Consider the following 22,948-nt stretch of genomic DNA (forward strand, 5'->3'; position numbering starts at 1 on the left):
CACAAGGATGCCCAGTCCTCTGTGCACCAAAAAACACAGAGCAAAGGCTATCAAGCCACCATAACTGCTGATTCCCAAGAGAAGCTTTCAGGGGACAGTTTGAGGAGCTTTAGATGTGGGATGAAAGGAGAGGTGATACAGGATTGGAGAAGAAACTGATGTGGTACAGAGTGGAATGTACTGAGCAAGGGGACAACAGTGCAGTGTGGAATACTGGCACCCTGAGGAGAAGAAGGGACACAGTGAAGAATGGTAGAGAGTGCTGATGATGTGCTGAGTAGGTGATACAGGGTTGTGAGGTGGGGACATTGCTTACCTTGAGCTGGATCCCAGGCTCGGCCACAGCACGGAAAGGATTTGCCTGCCAGTAGGTTTGCTCTGTCTGTTTCCACATGACCACGTAGAAGCTGGAGCTGTCCTGATAGCCAAAGATAAATCCAGCATAATCGTCATCTGTCACTGTGTTAACGTGAAACGTTCCTTCGAAGTCCACACCATTAAAGGCTGTGTACCCTGTGGAGGAAGGAGAGGCCGTTTATAAAGAAGAATGGGCAACGTGAATGTTTGTGAGAAAAGGAAGTGGGGGAAGGCCTGTCGGCCCTTCAGACATACTCTGTCACGTATTAGGATTGTGGCTGCCCATTCTTGCCAAGTACTCTCACAATCCCAAAACCTACTAATCTCAGCCTTGAATTTAATAAAATAAGGACTCAACCCTTCAAGGCAGGGAGTTCCAAAGATTCACAGACTTCTGAATAAACGAATTTCCTCTCACATAGAACACCGCCTACAGACCTGTGAACAGATGGTCATGATTATATCAAATGAGGAACCCTTGAATGTCCTCTTTCCAAAAACGAGAGCTGAGCTGTTGGTCTGGCATCTATCAAAGTTTCAGAAGTGATACTGTTTGCTCTGGAGGACTTGTTGGAAAGATGTACACAAGGTTCACAGATTATTTCCTGTGGTGATCAGCTTTTCTGATGCAGACTGACCCCTTCATGCTCACAAAGGTGATCTTACTGAAGTGTACAAAAAAAATTTTTAAGATAGGGCTGACAACAGATGTGGGGATAAAGTTCCCCTTCATGGGGTGTCCAGAACCAGAGGTTGGAGCTTCAAAATAAAACTGGCCATTGAGGAAAAAGATGAGAAAAATAAATCCACTTTATGCAGGAGGTGGTGAATCTTAAGAATTGAGTATCCAAGAGAACTGTGGAGGCTCAATCACTGATTATAATCAAGGCAGATGAATAGATTTTAGGTTATTAAGGGCTGAATATATATGGGATTAGTACTGGAAAGTGGTTCTGAGATTATAAGATCAGCCATGATCTGAACAGATGCCAGAGCAAACATGAGGAACTGATGGCCTACTTCTACTTTTTAGACCATATGACCAAAAAATATAGGAAATTCAGCCCATCAAATCTGCTTCACCATTCACCATAGCTAATTTATCATTCCTCTCAACGCCATTCTCCTGCCTTCTCCATATAACCTTTCACACCCTGACTAATCAAGGTCCTACCAACCTCCACTTTACACTCAATGACTTGGCCTCCAGAGCCATCTCTGGCAATGAATTCTACAGATTCACCATGCTCTGGCTAAAGAAATTCCTTCTTATCTCTGTTCTAAAGGGACAACCTTCTATTCTAAGGCTGTGCCTTCTGGTCCTAGATTCCCCTACTATAGGAAACATCCTCTCCACATCCACACTATCTAGGCCTTTCAATATACGATAGGTTTCAATGAGATTCATTCTTATTCTCCCTCTCTCCCTCCCTCTCCCCCTCTCTTCCCCCCTCTCTCTTCCTCTCTCTCCTTCTTCTAAACTCCAACAAGTACAAGCCCAGAGCCTTCAAACCCTCCTCGTACATTAACTCGGCCTTTTCTCATGAACCTCCTCTGGATCCTCTCCAGTGCCAGCATATGTTTTCTTAGATAAGGACTAAAACTGCTCACAATACTCCAAGTGCAGTCTGACCGATGCCTTATAAATCCTCAGTATTACATTCTTGCTTTTATATTCTAGTCCTCTCAAAATGAACGCTAACATTACATTTCCCTTCCTCAGCACAGACTCAAATTGTAAGTTAACCTTTAGGGAATCTTGCATGAGGAATCCCAAGCCCTTTGCGCCACTGATTTCTGAATTTTCTTCCCATTTAGAAAGTAGTCTACACCTTTTTTCCTTCTGCCAAAGTGCATGACCTAATATCCCTAATCAGTCCCTGTCTATCCAAATATATACATATCCAGTTTCTTATAATACCTTCCAATAACTTTCCCACTACTGATGTCAGGCTCACGGGCCTATAATTAAAAGACAAAGAACACTACAGCAAAGAAGCAGGCCTTTTTAGCCCAAATAGTCCATATTGTACTATTTATCTGCCTAGTCCATTGACCTCCACCAGACCACAGCCCTCCATACCCCTCCTATCTGTGTACCTATCCAAATTTCTCTTAAACGTTGAAATTCAACCCACATCAACCACTTCCACCGGCAGCTCGTTCCGCACTCTCACCAGCCTCTGAGTGAAGAAATTGCCTGCAATGTTCCCCTTAAATATTTCACCTTTCACCCTTAACCCATGACATCTAGTTCTAATCTCACATAATCTTAGTGGAAAAAAGTCATTTACCCTATTGATAACCCTCATAATTTTATGTATCTCTGTTAAATTTCCCCTCATTCTTAGACGCTCTAGAGCATATATGTCAAACTCAAGGACCGCGGGCCAAATCCGGCCCACGGTGGAATTATCTTTGGCCCGCGAGATTATATCTAATTACTATTAAAGCTGGCCCCAGTAATCGAAGCGCCTATGGCGTATGATATGGCTAATGCTGAGTTTATTCAGGTACCAGGTTTTCAGGGTTTTTAGTGTTTATTTGGCAGTCTTGCTCGGCAGTCTTCTTCATAAGAAATGGAATTTGTAAAGTGAAACACTTTGTAGTTATAGCAGAGACTGAGACACATGAGAGCAGGCTGAAAAAATGGAGGCAACTAAAGCTGCGTTCGCACGCGTCCGACTGATCCGGCCCGCATGAAGCTGCATTTTGCTCAATCCGGTCCGTGACCTAAAATGAGTTTGACACCCCTGCTCTAGAGAATAAAGTCCTAAACTTTTCAACCTTTCCCTGTAACTCAGGTCCTCAAGTCCTGGGAACATCCTTGTAAATTTTCTCTGCACTCTTTCCATCTTATTGGCATCTTTCCTGACCAAAACTGCACACATTACTCCAAATTAGGCTTCACCAACGTCTCACACAAGTTCAACATAACATCCCAACTCCTGTACTCAATCCTTTGTTTTATGAAGACCAATGTGCCAAAAGCTTTCTTTAAGACCCTATCTACCTGTGACACCACTTTCAACACATTATGGACCTGTATTCCCAGATCCCTCTGTTCTAGCACACTCCTCAGTGCCCTACTGTTCGCCCTATAAGACCTACCCTGATAGGTCAGCCCAAAGTGCAACACCTCACACTTGCCTGCATTAAATTCCATCTGTCATTTTCACAGCTGGTCCAGATCCCCCTGCAAGCTTTGATAGTCTTCCTCACTGTCCACTACTCCCCCAATCTTGGTGTCATCTGCAAATCTGCTGACCCAGTTTACTACAATATCATCCAGATCATTGATATGACAAAAAAACAGCGGTCCCAGCACTGAGCTCTGCTGCACTCCACCAGTCAGAGGAAACCATCCACTACTGCTCCGGCACCTGCCGCGAAGGCAATATCCAATCCAATTCAATTTACTACCTCATTTTGAATGCCAAGCAACTGAACCTTCTCGACCAACCTCTCATATGGGACCTGTCAGAGACTTTGCTAAAGTCCAGATAGACAATATCCACTGCCTTGCCTTCATCACCTTTCCTGGTAACGTCCTCAGAAAACTAAGATTGGTTAGCCACGAGCCATCATGCACAAAGCCATAATGACTATCCCTTATCAGTCCCTGTCTATCCAGATACTTTTATATCCAGTCCCTTAGAATACCTTCCAATAACTTCCCCAGTACAGATGTCAGGCTCACCAGCCTATAATTTCCTGGGTTATCCTTAGAGCCTTTCTTAAACAACAGATCAACATTAGCTATCCCCCAATCCTCTGGCACCTCACCCTTGGTGAGGTATCTCTGCTAGGGCCTCTGCAACTTCTGCACCAGCCTCCCACAGGGTCTGACGGACTCTTTGTCAGGACCTGGGGATTTATCCACCCTAATTTTCCTCAAGATAGCAAACACCTCCTCCTCTGTAATCTATATATGGTCCATTATGCTACTGCTGCTTTGTCTCACTGCTTGAGACTCAGGGTCCATCTCCCGAGTAAACCCATTTGAGATCTCCCCCATCTAGTTTAGCTCCATGACCACTCTGATCTTCCAGAGGATGAATTTTGTCCTTTTCAATCCTTTTGCTCTTAAACTATCTGTAGAATCCCTTAGGATTCTTCTTCACCTTGTCTGCTAAAGCAAACTCATGCCTTCCTTAAGCCCTCCTGATTTCCTTAAGTGCTCTCTTGCATTTCTTATACTCCTCAAATACCTCATTTGCTCTTTCCTACTTTTACCTGCTATGCACCTCCTTCTTTTTCTTAACCAGGACCTCAATATCTCTCGAAGACCAAGGTTCCTTAGACCTGTTATCCTTGTTTTTTATTCTGACAAGAACATAAACACTCTACTTTCAAAATTTCACTTTAGACGGCCTCCCACTTACCAAGTACACCCTTGCCAGAGAACAATCTGTTCCTATTCACACTTTTCAGATCCTGACATCACCAAAATTGCCCTTTCTCCAAATTAGAATCTGAACCTAGGGACCAGACCTACTTTTCTCCATAGTTATGTTGAAACTAGATGATCACTAGATGCAAAATGTTCTCCTATGCAAATTTCTGACACCTGCCCTGTCTCATTCCCTATTTGGAGCTCTAGTATCACAGTCCCTTTAGCTGGGACTTCTGTGTACTGATAAAGGAAATTTTCCTGAATACATTTGACAAACTCTATCCCATCCAGCCCTGTTATGGCATAGGAGTCCCAGTCAATATGTGAAAAGTTAAAATCATCTACAATCACAACATTATGCTCCTTGCAACAGTCTGTGATCTCTACAAATTTGCCCCTATAAATCCAACAGGCTGTTGGGTGGGTCTATATTATAACCATGTTAATGTGGTCATCCCTTCCTTGTTCCTCAGTTCCACCCATAAACCCTCAGTAAAAGAGCTCTCCAGACTGTTTTGTCTGAGCACTGCCACAAGAATTTCCCTGACTAGTAATGTCACCCCTTCCCCTTTAATCTCTCCCACTCTATTTTGTCTAAAAGAACAGAACCCTGGAACATTGAGCTGCCAATCCAGCCCCCTCCTGCAACCAAGTCTCACTAATGGCTACAATGTCATAATTTCACATGCTAAACTCATCCGCCTTTCCTACGATACTCCTTGCATTGAAGGACACAATCAGAACATTAGCCCCACCATGCTCAACCCTTCAATTCCTGACTTTGTATGTAGTCATACTTTGTCTCACAACCTCTCCACTTTCCGCTCTGGGACTCTGGTTCCATCCCTCAGCAACTCAGGTTTAAACCACCTCCCCGCCCCTCCCCATGCAGCACTAGCAAACCCCTCCCACAAGGATAGTAGTCCCCCTCCAGTTCAGCTGTAAACTGCCCCTTCTGTATGAATCCCACCTTCACTTGAAGAAAATCCAATCATCCAAACATCTGAAGCCTTCCCTTCTGCACCATCTCCTATTTTTGGCCTCAGTAGTGATCCTGAGATCACAACCCTGGAGGTCTTGTCCTTTAACTAAGCGCACAACTCACTTTGCAGGACCTCGTCACCCGTCCTACCCATGTCAATGGTACTAACATTGATCACGATCTCTGGAGGCTCACCCTCTAACTTAAGAATACTGTGGACTCGATCCAAGATGTCTCTGATCCTGGCCCCTGGGAGGCAACATATCATCCAGGAATATCATTCTTGTTCACAGAACCAATTGTTTCATTAACGAGGTGAGTCCCCTATCACTACAATTCCTGTCTCCCTACCCCCAACCCTTCTGAGCCACAGAGCCAGACTCAGTGCTGAAGACCTGGTAACTGAGGCTTTCCTCTGCGAGCTCATGCCCCCCAACAGTATCTAAGGTTGTGTATCTCTTGTTGAGGGGAACAGCCACAGGGTATAGTGCACTGTGTCCTGCACCTTGGGTGCAATTACCACTGTATGCCTTGTCGATCAACCCCTCAGCCACCCGAATAATGGGAAGTTCATCGAGTTACAGCTCCACTTCCTAACGCTATATTCCAACTGCCACGTTTTTGCCCACTCTCTTAATCTGTCTCAGTCCTGCTTCATCAACGCTACCTATCTTCATGTTATCCACAAATGTGGCCACAAAACCATCAATTCCATTGGCATATAACATAACAAGAAGTGGTCCTGACCAAAGCCTGTGGAACACTACTAGTCACCAGCAGCCAACCGGAAAAGACTGCCTGTATACCCACACTTTGCCTCATGCCCATCAGCCAATCAATGCTAGTAATACCATGAGCTCTTATAACGTTTAGCAGCCTCATGTGCAGCACCTTTTCAAAGGCCTTCTGAAAATCCAAGTAAACAACATCCACTGACTCTCTTTTGTCTATCCTGCCTGTTATTTTTCATAGAATTCCGACAGATTTGTCAGGCAAGATTTCCCCTTAAGGAAACCATGCTGACTTTAGCATATTTTATTATATGCCTCCAAGAACCCCAAAACCTCATCCTTAATAATGGACTCCCAACATCTTCCCAGCCACTGAAGTCAGGCTAACTAGCCTATAACTTGCCTCTTCCCCCTTCATAAAGAGTGGAGTGTTATTTGCCATTTTCCAGTCTTCCAGAACTATTTCAGAATCTAACCATTTTTGAAAGATCATTACTACTGCCTCCACAATCCTTTCAGCCACCTCTTTCTGAGCCCTGGGTTGTAACCCATCTAGTCCAGGTGACTTATCTACCTTCAGACCTTTCAGTTTCCCAAGCACCGTCTCCTTAGGAACAGCAGCTACACTCACCTCTGCCCACTGACACTCTCGCATTTCTGGCATACAGCAGTGGCTTCCACTGTGAAGACTGATGCAAAATACTTAATAAATTTGTCCCCCATTACTACCTCTCCAGCATCATTTTCCAGTGATCTGATATCCACTCTCGCTTCCCTTTTACTCTCTATGTATCTGAAAAAAAGCGTTGGTATCCTCTTTAATTGGCTAGCTTACCTTCATATTTCACCTTCCTTCCTTATTGTTGTAGTTGCCTTCAGTTGGTTTTAAAAAGCTTCCTCTTTTACAGTTAGAGTTAAAGAACCCTCTAACTTCCCTTTAATTTTTACTAAATTATACATCCTCTCTTTTGCTTTTATGCTGTCTTTGACTTCCCTTGTCAGCCAACAGTTACTTCATCCTCCCATTAGAATAATACTTATTCTTTGCGATGTATCTATCCTGCACCTTCCGAATTGCCCCCAGAAACTCCTGTCATCGCTGTTCTGCTGTCATTCCTGCCTGTGTCCCCTTCCAATCAACCCTGGCCAGCTCCTCTCTCATTGTACTACTGATACATCTGATTTTAGCTCTCCTTCTCAAACTGCAGGGTGAATTCTATCATATTATGATCACTGTCTCCTAAGAGTTCCTTTACCTTAAGCTCCCTAATGAAATCTGGTCATTACACAACACCCAATCCCAAACTGCTTTTTACGTAGAGGACACAACCACAAGCTGCTCTAAACGGCTGTCTGATAGGCATTCTACAAATTCCCTCTCTTGGGATCCAGCACCAACCTAATTCTCCCATTTTACCTACATATTGAAAGTCTCCCATGCTTTTCATAACATTGCCCTTTTTATATGCATTTTCTATTTCCCATGTAATTAGTACCCCACTTCCATCAGGGTGTTTTTACTCCTACAGTTTCTTAATCTACCTACAAGCATTTTACATCTTCCAACACAATGTCACCTCTTTCTAAGCATTTGATTTAATTTTTTTACGTACAGAGCCACCCCACCCCCTCTGCCTACCTGCCTGTCCTTTTGGCATAATGTGTATCCTTGGATGTTAAGCACCCAACATGACCTTCTTTCAGCCACGACTCTGTGATGCCCTCAATGTCATCGACATGCCCTGCTAATTACGCAATGCCCTACTAATCTCCAACTGCGCTGCAAGGTCATCTACCTTACCTGTATACTGCAGCAGACAGATGGGAGATGAGGTACTGTTCTTCATGTCTGTATTGGGCCTCATTGTAACAGTACAGGAGCTCACAGACAGGGAGGTCCAAACAGGACTGGGATGAAGAATTAAAATGACAGGCCGACGGTAGCTAGGGACTGAACGCAGGGGCTGCACAATGCAACAACAATTTTGCTAATGTACAGGAGCCGCATTGTGAAAACCAAATGCAATCCAGCAGTTTGAGAGAACTGCGCATGAATTATTGCTTCACCTGAGGGAAAACTGTTTGGGTCACCGGATGGTGGGAAGGGCAGAGGTGAAAGAACAAGTGTTTCATCTCCAGGGGTTACCTGTTGAAGTGCCACAAGCTGGGGATGGAAGAGTGGACCAGTAGCCACAAAGGGAAACATCTACAAGATGCTGGAGGAACTTAGCAAGTCAGGCAGCATCCACAGTGGAGAATAAACAGTCAACATTTTGGCCAAGACCCTTCCTCAGGACTGAGAAGTAAGGGGGCGGAAGCTTCAGCATGAAATTTCAATTGTGTTTCTCTCCAGAAGCGCTGGAGTTCCTTTGGCATTTTGTATATTGCTCAAGATTTCCAGAATCCTCAGAATCTCTCACACTTACAATCCCTGTGAAATTGTGAAAGGAGAGAGGAGCACGTATCTGGTGATGGAACTGGGTTGGAGCTGATGGAAATAGATGAGATGCCATCAAGTGTCATGTCCAGTATGGTGGAGGGGAAGAGTGGTGGGCCCTAGACCCTGGACAGATACAGTGACAAGGAGCCTTAACCCTAATCCTCCTGATTGTGGACTACAGGAGGAATGGAGACAGGCTAGCCCATATTGACATCAATGGATCTGGGGTTGAGAGGGTGAATAGCTTTAAGTTCCTCAGCATCCACATCACCGAGGATCTCATTTGATCTGTACATACCGGCTGTCTGGTGAATAAAAGCACAACAGTGCCTCTTTCACTCAGATGGATGAAGAAGTTTGATGTGGGCTCCTAAATCCTAAGAACTTTCTACAAGGGCACAACTGAGAGCATCCTGACTGGCTGCATCACTGCCTGGTATGGGAACTGTACTTCCCTCAATCGCAGGACTCTGCAGAGAGTGGTGCGGACAGCCCAGTGCATCTGTAATTGTGAACTTCCCACTATTTGGGATTTTTACAAAGACAGGTGTGTAAAAAGGGCCCGAAGGATCATTGGGGACCCGAGTCATCCCAACCACAATCTATTCCAGCTGCTGCCATCCGGGAAATGGTACCGCAGCATAAAAGCCAGGACCAACAGGCTCCAGGACAGCTTCTTCCACCAGGACGTCAGACTGAGTAATTCATGCTGACACAACTGTATTTCTATATTATATTGACTGTCCTGTTGTACATAATATTTATTATAAATTATATAAATTGCCCATTTAGGTGGAGATGTAACATAAAGATTTTTACTCCTCATGTATGTGAAGGATGTAAGTAATAAAGTCAATTCAATTTGATTCAGTGAAAACAATGGATGGAAACTGAATTGTGAGGAATTTGTTTCTGGACAGATCCTCGCTGCTATCCCTCTCTGGCAAGTACATCCTTCCTTTGTTAAGAAATCAGAACTGTACACAATACTTCAGCTGCCATGTCTCCAAGATTCCAGTCTTTCTTACTTCCATATTCAAGTCCTCTTATCACAGAGACGAAAATATCATTTGTCATCTGTATTTGCACTAAAATGCAGAATATTGTTTGAGATTGTATGTTTGAGTAAACGCCAAAACATGGACTTGAATATTCATGTTGGTAAGAAAAATGAGTTAGATAAATGAGTTAACCTCCTCTACGTTGCTTGCAAGTCACCTTGCAAGTCAGGGCAAGCATTTATGCAGACGTACTGTGGAGAGTGTTTGAACTGGTCGCATCGCTGTCTAGTACGAAGGGGCCACGGCTGAGGGCTACAAGCTCAGCCGGCACTCACCTCCCCAGCATCGAGGGCATATTTAAAAGGTGATGCCTCAAAGAGGTGGCATCCTTCATTAAGGACCCCTTTCAACCAGGACATGCCCTCTTCATGTTACTACCATCAGAGAGGAGGTACAAGAGCCTGAAGACATGTACTCAAGGTCCTGAGAACAGCTTCTTCCCCTCTGCCATCAGATTTCTGAATGCACAGTGAACCAACCCAAGAGCACCACCTCGCTATCTTTGCTCTCTGTTTGCACTACTTAAATAATTTAATGTTTTTATAAATTTCTTATTGTAATTTTAATGTGCTTTTAATGTATTGTACTGTACTGCTCCCACAGAACAACAAATTTCACAACGCATGTCAGTGATATTAAATGCTATTCTGGACGTTACTAAATACTGACTTACTTTGTGGTTATACAGTGAAGTCACTCAACCTGCGGCATTTTGTTATTGATGTTTAGTTAAATATGTTGAAAGTTAGAAGAAGGCATGTCTTACCAACCGCGAGACCTGGGTCACTGTTCATCGTCTGCACAATCTCCATTCCCTGCAAAATCACATTGACCATGAGCAATACAACCCTTAAGCACTCTAACAAAATTACTTGGAATTCTTTGTAAAATAAAGTTTGTAGCACGTCTGAAATGCTGAAGTCTCAATCCCAGCTGCATAGGTCTTAAAACCCCAAATAAAGCGATTAGTAAATGGTTAGATAATTCATAGTCATGGTATGACAAAGTCGGAGACACTTCACTGTGTCAGTCACTGTAATCGGTTAATGGAACCTGCAAACTCTACCACTAGTAGAGGGGTGAGGAGCCAGGGTACAAAGAATGAAAATGGATGGCAATTAAATCAGAAGGGATGTGAGGGAAAACTTTCTTTACAGAGCAAGGCCTCTGGGTCCGAAATGCATTGCAGATTCAATAATAGTACTTATTCAGATTCAATAAAAGTACCGTACTCACTTTGAGAGGGAGCTAAGTGACAATTTGAGAGGAAAGAATTTGTAGCTAGAAGATGAGGTTATGGGTGGAGTTCATGGGGAGAAAGCATGGGGATGGGGGGGGTTGAGTGGGGAGAAGCTGTGGTGGAGTCAAGCAGAGAGAGAAGGAATGGGGGCCAAGTGTGGAGAGAAGGTAAATTGCTTTTACATAGAGCTGACAAGGACTTAAATGGACTGAATGGCCTGCTTCTATTCACTAGTCTTTACCTTTCTGTATACCTAGCACCCTCTACATCTGTTTCTCACCACTTAACTCTCTTGTTCTACCCTGCTTTTTCTAAAAGTGTCCAATTATTGGTCACCCATTGCTGAGTTCTAATTCTCAGAACAGCTACTATTTCTGGAAACTTTATACACTCCATCCTTTGATTTTATACTACTATTAATTTCTCACCAGCCAGCGATTTGTTACTTCTCCTTTGGGGGTTTCTGGATTGGACATTTATTTTACAATTTGCTTTCTTTTTGAAAATCTAGTCTTTGCATATCCACCGTCAAGCTTTTCAATATTGCCCCAGTCAACCACAGTTAATTCTCTCATACCTTCACAGTTTTCTTTGTTAGGATTTAAGACTCTAGTTTTGGGTCAGTTTCAAATTCAATACAAAATTGCATCTTTTTATTGCTATTCTTCCCAAAAGTCCTCTTTACAACAAGAGTATCAATTAACTTTTTCTCATTGCAAAAAAATGATCTTTTCCCTATAAATCTCTAGATGACATTCAATGAATTCAATCTCTACATTATTATTGCAAATTTGACGTATCCATTTTTGATAGATTCAACTTCCCCCTGTTAAATGCGCCTTCTGAATTTCCCAATTTATCTCCTGTCCAATATTGCCACTACTGGTCTACAGAAATTCCCCACTCATGTCTTCTTCCCTTTGCTATTTCTTAGCTTGACCCAAAATATTTTCGTTCTCCAGAGGATCTGCAGAGCTAAGGCCATTTATCTGATCTCCTTCCCTGTTAACACTTCCATATTTGTGGTTATTTCCAAATGACAAATATCTGTGAAGATTCAGCTCTCAGCCATGATTACCCTGCAGCTCTGTTTCTGCAATGCCTGTGAGATCATAACCGTTTCCATCTATTTGCACCTTTAATTTTCCTCTGCCTCTTTATGCAGCTGACGATCTCTCTTCCACATCCTGCCTTGCTTCTCTCATTCCTGGATCTTGTTTGCTGAAGCTTCTCATTCCCCCACACCAAGCTTACACCGTTGCCAGCTGCACCAGCAAACACTCCTGCAAGAATATGTCCAATACCAGGGGCAGGCATTGAAGGTGAGAGGGGGTAGTTTCAAGGGGAATGTGAGAGGCAAGTCTTTTACTCAGAGAGTGGTGGATGCCTGGACTGCTGCCTGGTATGGTGGTAGAGACAAATACATCAGAGGCTTTTAAGAGTCGTTTGGATAGGCACATGGAAGTGAGGAAGATGGGGGGGGGATATGGACATGGTGTAGGTAGGAGGGATTAGTGTTTGGGTTTTTTAAATTTTCTTTTTAGCTGGTACAGCACAACATTGTGGGCTGAATGGCCTGTTCTTGTGCTGTACTGTTCTATGTTCTATGTTAACATCTATCCCAGTCCATCCAAGTGCTATCTGTCCTATTAAACAGGTCCCACTTGCCTCACAAAGTCCCAACGTAATTACAGATTAACTGAAGATGACTTCTGTGAGCATTATTTCAAAGAAGATCTTTTCAAAGCACATTTTCACAGCTTCTGTTTTGTGATCCAGGTTCAAGTCTGAACTCCAGTGCTGACTGTGTGGAGTGTGCACGTTCTCCCTGTGACCACATGGACTTGCCAGTTTCCTCACAGAGGTGCAGGTTAGTAGGTTAACCGGATGTGTGGCCACCTCTGTGCTTTATGTTGATGTGATGTGCTACCTGTTACTGGCTTTCCTCTATCATGTCCTGTTTAAGTCTAGAGAAAATAAGAAGTCGGACATTGGATACATCCTTTAAATTTGAAGAAATCTGGCAACCTTTTATTCAATATTTTCATATGATCTGAGTTTTGTACTGATTCTCTTCCAGCTATTTTTTCAGAACCTTGGATTTGATCAGAGACTCTCTTCTCTTGGTTTTTCTCTCAGGATGGACTGCCCAGTCCTTTTTTTTCCTGTTTAGAATAGTGGTTTTTTCTCCTTTCTTTTATATAAAAATTTCTAATAGTCCTTCCTTTCTTCATAAATTGATGAGGAGAATTCAAATTTATACTTTGTAGATCAACACTATGTGTGATTCTAATATTGTTTATTTTACCTTCTGTACGTACTGCTATATACCACAGATATTCTCCTCAATTGTATGCACACTTTTTTTAGATCAATAAAAAGACTGAAAAAAAGAAAGATGTGGTACCCGGTTCAGGACGATCCAGTTTGGGTCAATCTGTGCATCTCCTTCGGGGTCCAAGACGATGGTCTGAAAAGCTCGGAAATCGGTGAGTGTAATCTGCGCATTCTCAGGACAAACATCGATGACATCAATCACCTTGTCATCATCAAAATCCTCCTCACAGATGTCTCCAATCCCATCACCTGTCAGATAGTTCACACAAGAGGATTCTTCCAATAATTTCACACTAACTCAAATACTTTTTCTTGACATTGTAAAGAGCCTACTGTGTCTATATCAACCCTCCTTTAAGTCAAGTTTAAGTCTTAAAATTAAATCCACTGAGAGCTTCCCCAACACTGTACCAAACTAACCACAAGAGGCCAGTAAAACCAGTGGGGGCATGCCACAGAAACAGTGCCCAGTTTGTGATATAGGTTCAAAGTTTAAAGTAACTTTATTGCCCAAGTATGTATAAGTCAGCATCTACACCCTGACATTAAATTTTTGCAGGCATTCACAGTAGAACAAAGAAATACAATGGAGTTGATGAAAGAGTACACACAAAGACAAACAAATAACCAATGTGCAAATACAACAAAAATAATAATAAATAAACTAATGAATTAATTAAATGAATGAATAATACTGAGAACATGAGTTGTAGAGTCCTTGGAAGTGAGTCCCTAGGTTGTGGAATCAGCTCAGGAGTTGAGGCGAGTGAAGTTATCCACGCTAGTTCAGGAGTCTGATAGTTGAAGGGTAATAACAGTTCCTGAACCTGTTGTGTGGGACTTAAGGCTCCTGTGCCTGTTGCCTAATGGCAGCAGTGGGAAGAGTGCTTGTTGGAGGTCCTTGATGATGGAGGCTGCTTTCTTACCGCAGTGCTCCGTGTAGATGTGCTCAATGATGGGGAGGGCTGTACCCACTACTTTTTACAGGCTTTTATGTCTTGGGTTGTTAGTGAGAGTACTTCCCATGCTCTCCCAAGTACTTTCTGAAGGTGATGTGGGTTTGGTGTGAGCTCCCACTACTCTTTCTGGCAGGGAGCTCCAGATCGTCTCCGCACTCCGGGTGAAGAGAATGCTTACTTAACTTGCCACCAATCTATTTACAAATTCACCTTGTTAATAGGCTCTTTCTTTGGGGGTCACAGGCCTATCCTGATCATGTTTTCCAGGCCTCTCATAGTTTTGTATGTTTTATTTAAACCTCCCCTAAGTCTCCGTTCCCGTGGACCCTGAGTGTAAAGCCTACCCTCTCCAGTGAACAAGTCGACAGCAGTGTGGGGCTCGACTTTGGCTCGAGTGCAAGTACTGTACAAGCATTATCTGCTCACTGCAGCTCAGCGTCTGGCACCTCGGTTCTGCAGCGCAGTGCCCGTAGTCGCTCAATAGCTCTAAAGATTCGCTCAATTTTCTCACAAGCTCGTATCAAACTCTAAACTAATTCCACTTTTCTACTCTTCCCCAAAATTCCCTCAAATAAATCCCAACCAAATCCCAATGCCCCGTTCTCTCTCCCTATAGACGTGTAAAGAATCCCAAACTAATCTCACCGTCCTGCTCTCATCCAATAGTCCTCTATTGTTTCCAGCCGAATCCATTCTCCCTCTCATTACCAAATTGAACTCCCAGATCTTATGATCGCAACCATAAGGAAGCTGTGCCAGCATCTTTACTTTCTTTAAGGTTAAGGAAATTTAGCATGTCATTGGACACTCTATCAAACTTCTACAGATGTAGCTTCTGAATGTATTGTGACTGGCTGCATCGTGGTCTGGTTATGGCGACTGGAACGTGCAGGGATGATGTACAAAGTAGTGATCTTAGCCCAAACCATCAAATGCACATCTGTCCTCACCTTGGAAAGTATCTACATTATGTGCTTCCTCAAGAAGGCAGCATCTATCCACAAAGATCCGCACCGTCCAGCCAATGCCATCTTCTCGCAACTACTACTGGGCAAGAGTCTTAAGTCCCCCCACCAGCAGGTTCAAGAACATTCACTTCCCTTCAATCATTTGGTTCTTGCACCAACCCACACAACCGTAATCAGATTCTCGGAATAACAACGCTATGATCGCTTTGCACAATTAACTTTTCTTTGTTCAAATTGTGTTCCCTCTTGTATAATTTTGTATAATCTACGGTTAATTTATGTCTTTTTTCTCATGAATGTTGCATCTCTGATGTTCTGTACTTGCAATGCTCTGTCAAGCAAGATTTTCGTTGCTCTGACAACAATTTTGATTTTGAAAGCAAATTATAATATTATAATATTTCAAGTATTTTCACTGGGATTTCCACCATCTGCACCATTGCTTTCCCAGTCCCTCCACCCGGCTCTCACGCCATCAATGGCTAAGAGTTTAGCAGTCGTTACGCACCATCAAGATCTTGTTGAGTTGGATTAGCTACAAGTCGGCAATTGTCCGGCCCAGGGGGACGTGTGTCAGGGATCCCATCATTATCATCATCATCATCGCACTCGTCACCCAGGCCGTCTCCATCAGTGTCCTCCTGGGCACTGTTGATGACCGTCGGACAGTTATCTCTGCTGTCCTGATGACCATCTCCGTCACTGAGGGCAGAGAGAGAGAGAGAGAGAGGCTTTCTATTTACTGTAGATCACTCTGCTGTATGATTCCCGTACACCTACAGCCACAAACTGCTCGATGACACGCACACGCACACCACACACACACACACACACACACGTACGCACACCACACACACGCATGCACGCACACACACACACACACCCCCACCCCCGATTTTGAAACCACAGTTGACTCCGGAGAGAGCTAAAGATCATACCTCAGGGCTGCTCAGCATCTCTCAATCTGCCCTTCTTATCACTGGCTGTCAACGCCACAGCCCCCCCCCCCACCCGATCCCCAGCTGACTTAGAAGGTAGCCCTCCCCTCCTCACCTGTCAGTGTTGGTGTCACAGGAGTCGCCAACAAGGTCGTGGTCAGCATCCAACTAGAAAATTATTGAAGACAACATCAGATCAAGACCATCCACCTCAGCTTTCCCAGATTATTAACAGCCCCTACCCAACATCCAAATCCCCAGCGAGGCTGGGGGGGGGGTGGAAATGGAAGGAAAGGGTGCCTAACGTTGATAAATTCCAGAGAGAGGGGGGGAAAGGGGCCACAAAAAGAACAAATACTGAACAAGAGAAATCCCAGACACCCCAAAGTGAGCAGGTGACACTTCACCACCAGAACTCCAAAACAGAGTTATTAGTCACATGTACCTCAAAACGTACAGCAAAATGCGTTGCTGGCATCAGATCAAATCAGCGAGGATTGTTCTGGGCAACCTGTAGATGTCACTGCGATTCCAGTGCAAATATATCACGCCCGCAAGTTTCTGCCCTAACCCGTACGGCTTTGGAATGTGGGAGGAAACCCAAGCACCCAGAGGAAAGCCAGATGGTCACGGGGAGAACGTGCAAACCGCTTACTGACAGCAGCAGCAACGGAACCCCGATCTTCCAGATGGCACTGAATAGCGTTACACAAACAGCTAAATTACTGGGCCACCCAGAAGTCTGAGGAAGTATCCTCAATCTGCCCCCACAGGCAACATTTCAATAATGACGAGATTATTTATTTTAGGCATTTGGTTAGGGATAAATAGTGGTCTGAGAGAACTCCAAAACTCTGGTTCTACCAATGCCATGCAATCTCAGATCACATTAACAGATCTTTCACTGAGGACGTCCCTCAGTAGTAACACTCTGACAGTATGGGACTCCCTCAGTACTGTCCCTCTGACAGTGTGACACTCCCTCAGTACTGTCCCTCTGACAATGCGACACTTCCTCAGTACTGTCCCTCTGACAGTGTGACACTCCCTCAGTACTGTCCCTCTGACAATGCGACACTCCCTCAGTACTGTCCCTCTGACAGTGTGGCACTCCCTCAGTACTGTCCCTCTGACAGTGTGGGACTCCCTCGGTACTGTCCCTCTGACAGTGTAACACTCCCTCAGTAGTACTCGGTGGTCAGCAGCACAGGGGCGCCGCAGGGAACCGTACTCTCTCCGGTCCTGTTCACCCTGTACACATCAGACTTCCAATATAACTCGGAGTCCTGCCATGTGCAGAAGTTCGCTGATGACACGGCCATAGTGGGGTGTGTCAGGAATGGACAGGAGGAGGAGTATAGGAAACTGATACAGGACTTTGTGATATGGTGCAACTCAAACTACCTGCGTCTCAATATCACCAAGACCAAGGAGATGGTGGTGGACTTTAGGAGATCTAGGCCTCATATGGAGCCAGTGATCATTAATGGAGAATGTGTGGAGCAGGTTAAGACCTACAAGTGTCTGGGAGTACAGTTAGACGAGAAGCTAGACTGGACTGCCAACACAGATGCCTTGTGCAGGAAGGCACAGAGTCGACTGTACTTCCTAAGAAGGTTGGCGTCATTCAATGTCTGTGGTGAGATGCTGAAGATGTTCTATAGGTCAGTTGTGGAGAGCGCCCTCTTCTTTGTGGTGGCGTGTTGGGGAGGAAGCATTAAGAAGAGGGACGCCTCACGTCTTAATAAGCTGGTAAGGAAGGCGGGCTCTGTCGTGGGCAAAGTACTGGAGAGTTTAACATCGGTAGCTGAGCGAAGGGCGCTGAGTAGGCTACGGTCAATTATGGATAACTCTGAACATCCTCTACATAGCACCATCCAGAGACAGAGAAGCAGTTTCAGCGACAGGTTACTATCGATGCAATGCTCCTCAGACAGGATGAAGAGGTCAATACTCCCCAATGCCATTAGGCTTTACAATTCTACCGCCAGGACTTAAGAACTTTTTAAAAGCTATTATTAATGCTTTTTGAGATAGTGATTTAGATGCATATCATATTTTTTACTGAGTTAAGTATTGTATGTAATTAGTTTTGCTACAACAAGTGTATGGGACATTGGAAAAAAAAGTTGAATTTCCCCATGGGGATGAATAAAGTATCTATCTATCTATCTATCTAGTAACACTCTGACAGTATGGGACTTCCTCAGTACTGTCCCTGTGACAGTGTGGGACTCCCTCAGTACTGTCCCTCTCACAGCGCAGTGCCCCCTTAGTACTGGTAAGTTTCTGGTAAGTTCCTACTTCTTCATTGTTCATCTGTTAGGGCACAGCTGGGGCAGTGAGAATGGCTCCAGGGCCTGTGATGTGTTCTTTGTGTGAGATATGGGAATTCCAGAAGACCTTCAGCCTCCCAGTTAACCACATCTGCAGCAGGAGAACCGAACGTGTTAAGGAACTGGAGCTGCAGCTCATTCGGGAGACTGGGGAAGTGACAGACATGAGCTACAGGGAGGTAGCCCCTCCTAGGCTGCAAGAGGCAGGTAACTGGGTGACTGTCAGGAGAAGGAAGGGAAATGCATAGCTAGTGCAGAGTACTGTGGGCCAGTCCCGTCAATGTATACCACTTTGGATACTGTTGAGGGGGACGACCTGCCAGAGGGAAGCCACAGATATCGTGTCTCTGGCACTGAGTTTGTCCCTGTGAGGAGGGAGAGGAGGACTGCAGTAGTCGAGGCATAAACATGAGATCCTGTAGACGCGATGGAGACACCTGGATGATATGTTGCCTCCCAGGGGCCAGGGTCAGGTACGTCTCAGATCGAACATGGCATTCTAAGAGGACAGGGTGAGCAGCCAGGTGTCTTGGTACATATTGACACCAACAACATGGGTAGGAAAAGGGAGGAGGTCATGAAGAGAGAATTTAGGGGGTTAGGCAGCAAGCTGAAAAGCTGGACCTCCAGGGTAGTAATCTCTGGATTGCTGCCTGTGCCACGCACCCGTGAGGGTAAGAATAGGGTGATATGGCAGATGAATGCATGGCTGAGGAATTGGTGCTGATGGCAGGGCATCAGATTTCTGAATCATTGGGATCTCTTCTGGGGAAGGAATGACCTGTACAAAAGGGACAGGTTACACCTGAACTCGAGGGGGATCAAAATTCTTGCAGGCAGTTTTTTTAGAGCTGTTGGGGAGGCTTTAAACTGAACTGGGTGATAAGGAACCTGAGTGATAAGGCTGAGGATGGGATATTTGGTAAACAAGTAGATGCGGTGCACAGTGAGACTTCAGGTAGGATAGGTAGATGATAGCGTAAAGCTAAAGTCAGTGGGATGCGTGCAGTATACAGAATAAGGTAGATGAGATTGGCAGATGTGACACTGCGGGCGTCACTGAGTTGTGGCTGGAAGGAGGTCATACGTGGGAGCTTAACATCCAAGGTTACACATGACATTGCAAGGACAGGCAGGTAGGCAGAGGGGATGAATCCTTAGAGGTGACATAGGTTCGGAAGATAATAGACAATAGGTGCAGAAGTAGACCATTCGGCCCTTCGAGCCTGCACCGCCATTTTGAGATCATGGCTGATCAATTCCTATCAATACCTTGTGGGTAGAGTTAAGAAACTGCAAAGGTAAAAAACCCGGACGGAAGTTATATACAGACCTCCCAACAGTAGCCAGGAAGTGGGCTACAAGTTACAAAGGGAAGTAGAAAATTCATGTCAAAAAGGCAATGCTACGATAGTCAGAGGGGATTTCAAAATGCAGGTAGATTGGGAAAATCAGGTTGGTGCTAGATCCCAAAGAGAGAATTTGTAGAAAGTCTACGAGCTGGATTTTTAGACCAGCTTGTGGTTGAGCCCATGGGGGAAAAGGCTATTCTGGGCTGGGTGTTCTGTAAGGAAATGTATTTGATTTGAGAACTTAAGGTAAAGGAACCCTCAGAAGGCAGTGAACATAATTTAATAGACTTCAATAGCTGAAGTCAAATGTATCAGTATCACATACAGTGCAGCAAAGAGAATTACAGTGGAATGGGAGAGGAGCTGGTCAAAGTTGGTTGCAAGGGAACACTAGCAGGATGATGGCAGGACAGCAATGGCTGGAATTTCTGGGAGCAAATCAGAAGACACAGGGTAGATACATCTCAAATATGTAGTATTCTAAAGGCAAGAGGATACAACCGTGGCTGACAAGGGATGTCAAAACCAAAGCAAAAGAGAGCATGACAGCACGCGCCCCCTCCCAACCCTCATCCACTCAGTTCAAAACTGAGAACATCATCCTGGAATTTGAGAGCCAGAGTGGGAAGTGAATTAAGATCGGAGTCAGCGATGTGAACATTGACCACTCGGCAAGGACAGCACACTACCTGATCAGGGTTTCGGATATCTGGGCAGCTGTCGCAGGCATCGCCAACCCCATCTCCATCCTGGTCCCTCTGATCCCGGTTTGGAACATGGGCACAGTTATCCAAGTTGTTCCTGATTCCTGGAAAATGGAGGAAGTGATTGAAATCCAAAGCACACGGAATGAGGAAGAATGAATTACTTTCACCCTGAACCATATCTATCAGCCCATCCCTAGCAATCAGACCTGACCTATCCTGTAACCCATTCACTAGCCACCAGTTACCGTGACCTGTATGCTTGCAGATCCCAATCTCTGGTAGCCCATATCTCATCTCTTCTGCCCCCGCACGACCACCTAGCCATATTAGGTGTTGCCCCATCCTCAATGGCCACAATGTGGTAATGGTGGCTGGGTTCACTAGAACCACATGCTCTTGTAGGCTCTGCTGTTGGGTTTCATCATGGCTGCTCTCTAACTGTCTTGTATTAACCTTGGTTCAGGGTACATGCAGGTTCTCACTCCTATTCCAAACCCATACCATCTCCATCCAAATCCTGATCGCATAAGTCTCCTTTTCCATCACCATCGCTGTCCTTCTGGTTGTTATTAGAGATGAACTTGCAGTTGTCGCACTTATCTCCAAAGTTATCCTTGTCCATGTTTCTCTGTTTGACATTTGGTATCAGAATACAATTATCCTGTGAAAACGAGATTACAGCAGTTACACCAACTCTAGCACCAGATCCATCTTTATCTCCAACAATGACAGGGACAGCAAGAAAATATTGCTGCCTGATAATTCTCCTCCAAGTTGCCTTGGAAATATCTGGCCTCTCCTTCATATTCGATGGGTCTAAACGTGAAAGCAGCCTTCACAACATGGACTTCAGCAGTTCAGGGCAGCGACTCACCACCACTTCTTAAGGACAATTAATATACACAAGGGATTCTGCAGATGCTGGAAATCCAGAGTGTAACACACACACACACACACACACACTCACACACACACACACACACACACACGGCAGCATCTATGGAAAGGAAAAAGAGGTGATGTTTTGGGCTGGGACCGTTCATCAGGTCTTGATGAAGTGTCTTGGCCTGAAACGGCAACTCTTCACGACATCACATCCACAATACAGAGAACAGCTCTGGCAGAGTTTCTCCGATTGGTTGGTCCACATCTACAGACTATGACTCAGAACAACAAAGTGTTGAATCATTACATGAGTGCTACCACTTTGGCCAATATTGATTTTTAAACACTGACTTTCTATTATTTCAAACACCAACCTCTTCATTAACAATGCCGTCCCCATCAGCATCACTGTCACAGGCATCGCCAATCCCATCGCCATCTGCATCTTCCTGCCCAGAGTTTGGCACTACTGCACAGTTATCCTAGTGATCAACAAACACTCAGTTTACACAGTTATATTTGCTTTGCTTAGTTCTAATCATGCACATTCTTGTATAATCTACGTTTGTGTTTTTCTTGCGAATATTTTGTATCTGATGCTACGTGCTTGTGATGTCCCTTATTTTAATTACACTGGACAACAAAGATTTTGTTCCCTGGATACTTTTGTGTATATCTTATGGATTTTGAACTGCTGATCAGGAAAATCACCGCAAAATTTCCATATCATGCATCATTTTTTAAAATTGCCTGTATTTGTTAATTCAATTTATAATTCAAGTCAGGATAACTGATGCCAAGATTAAGGAAGGCATTTTTGTTGGTCCACAAATCAAATGACAGGCAATTCGAAGAACTTCTAGTGGGACCAGAGAAAATCACATGGAAGGCTTGGGGGGATGTTGCTGAAAATTTTCTTGGCAACTACAGAGCACCGAGCTACGTGCAGCTGATCAACAACACGCTTCAACCATACAAAACCATGAAGTGCATCAAGTCACTAAAGATTCATTTTCTGCATTTCCATTTAGACTTCTGGCGTTGTTGGTGATGACCATGGTGTAACGTTTCATCAGAACATTATGGTCATGGAGAAACTGCATCAGGGCAACTGGAATCCATCAATGCTGGTCGATTATTGTTGGACACTTAAGTGAGAAGCCCCAGACACTGAGTACGAGTCATCAACAAAATATTTTTTGCTCAGTTGACCTATTGCAAAGCATCTAAAATGCACCAAAATGCAATTAATCACATTA

At 44.3% G+C, this 22,948-nt stretch overlaps 1 protein-coding gene across 1 annotated transcript in view; it reads right to left on the reverse strand.

Moving 5' to 3' along the window:
• The window catches only part of comp (cartilage oligomeric matrix protein), a 38,788-nt gene that overhangs the window by 4,545 nt on the left and 11,295 nt on the right, over positions 1-22,948 (reverse strand). Inside the window, exons 10-17 of the mRNA XM_073068445.1 lie at positions 22,064-22,171; positions 21,306-21,465; positions 20,787-20,905; positions 16,525-16,577; positions 15,980-16,173; positions 13,615-13,793; positions 10,734-10,782; positions 317-513 (exon numbers count right to left, since the gene is read on the reverse strand). Of these exons, the coding sequence (XP_072924546.1) occupies positions 317-513; positions 10,734-10,782; positions 13,615-13,793; positions 15,980-16,173; positions 16,525-16,577; positions 20,787-20,905; positions 21,306-21,465; positions 22,064-22,171 (1,059 nt within the window). The remainder of the gene's footprint in view (positions 1-316; positions 514-10,733; positions 10,783-13,614; positions 13,794-15,979; positions 16,174-16,524; positions 16,578-20,786; positions 20,906-21,305; positions 21,466-22,063; positions 22,172-22,948) is intronic.

The sequence above is a fragment of the Hemitrygon akajei genome, chromosome 16 (genome assembly GCF_048418815.1).
Source record: "Hemitrygon akajei chromosome 16, sHemAka1.3, whole genome shotgun sequence".
NCBI classification, from domain to species: Eukaryota; Metazoa; Chordata; class Chondrichthyes; order Myliobatiformes; family Dasyatidae; genus Hemitrygon; species Hemitrygon akajei.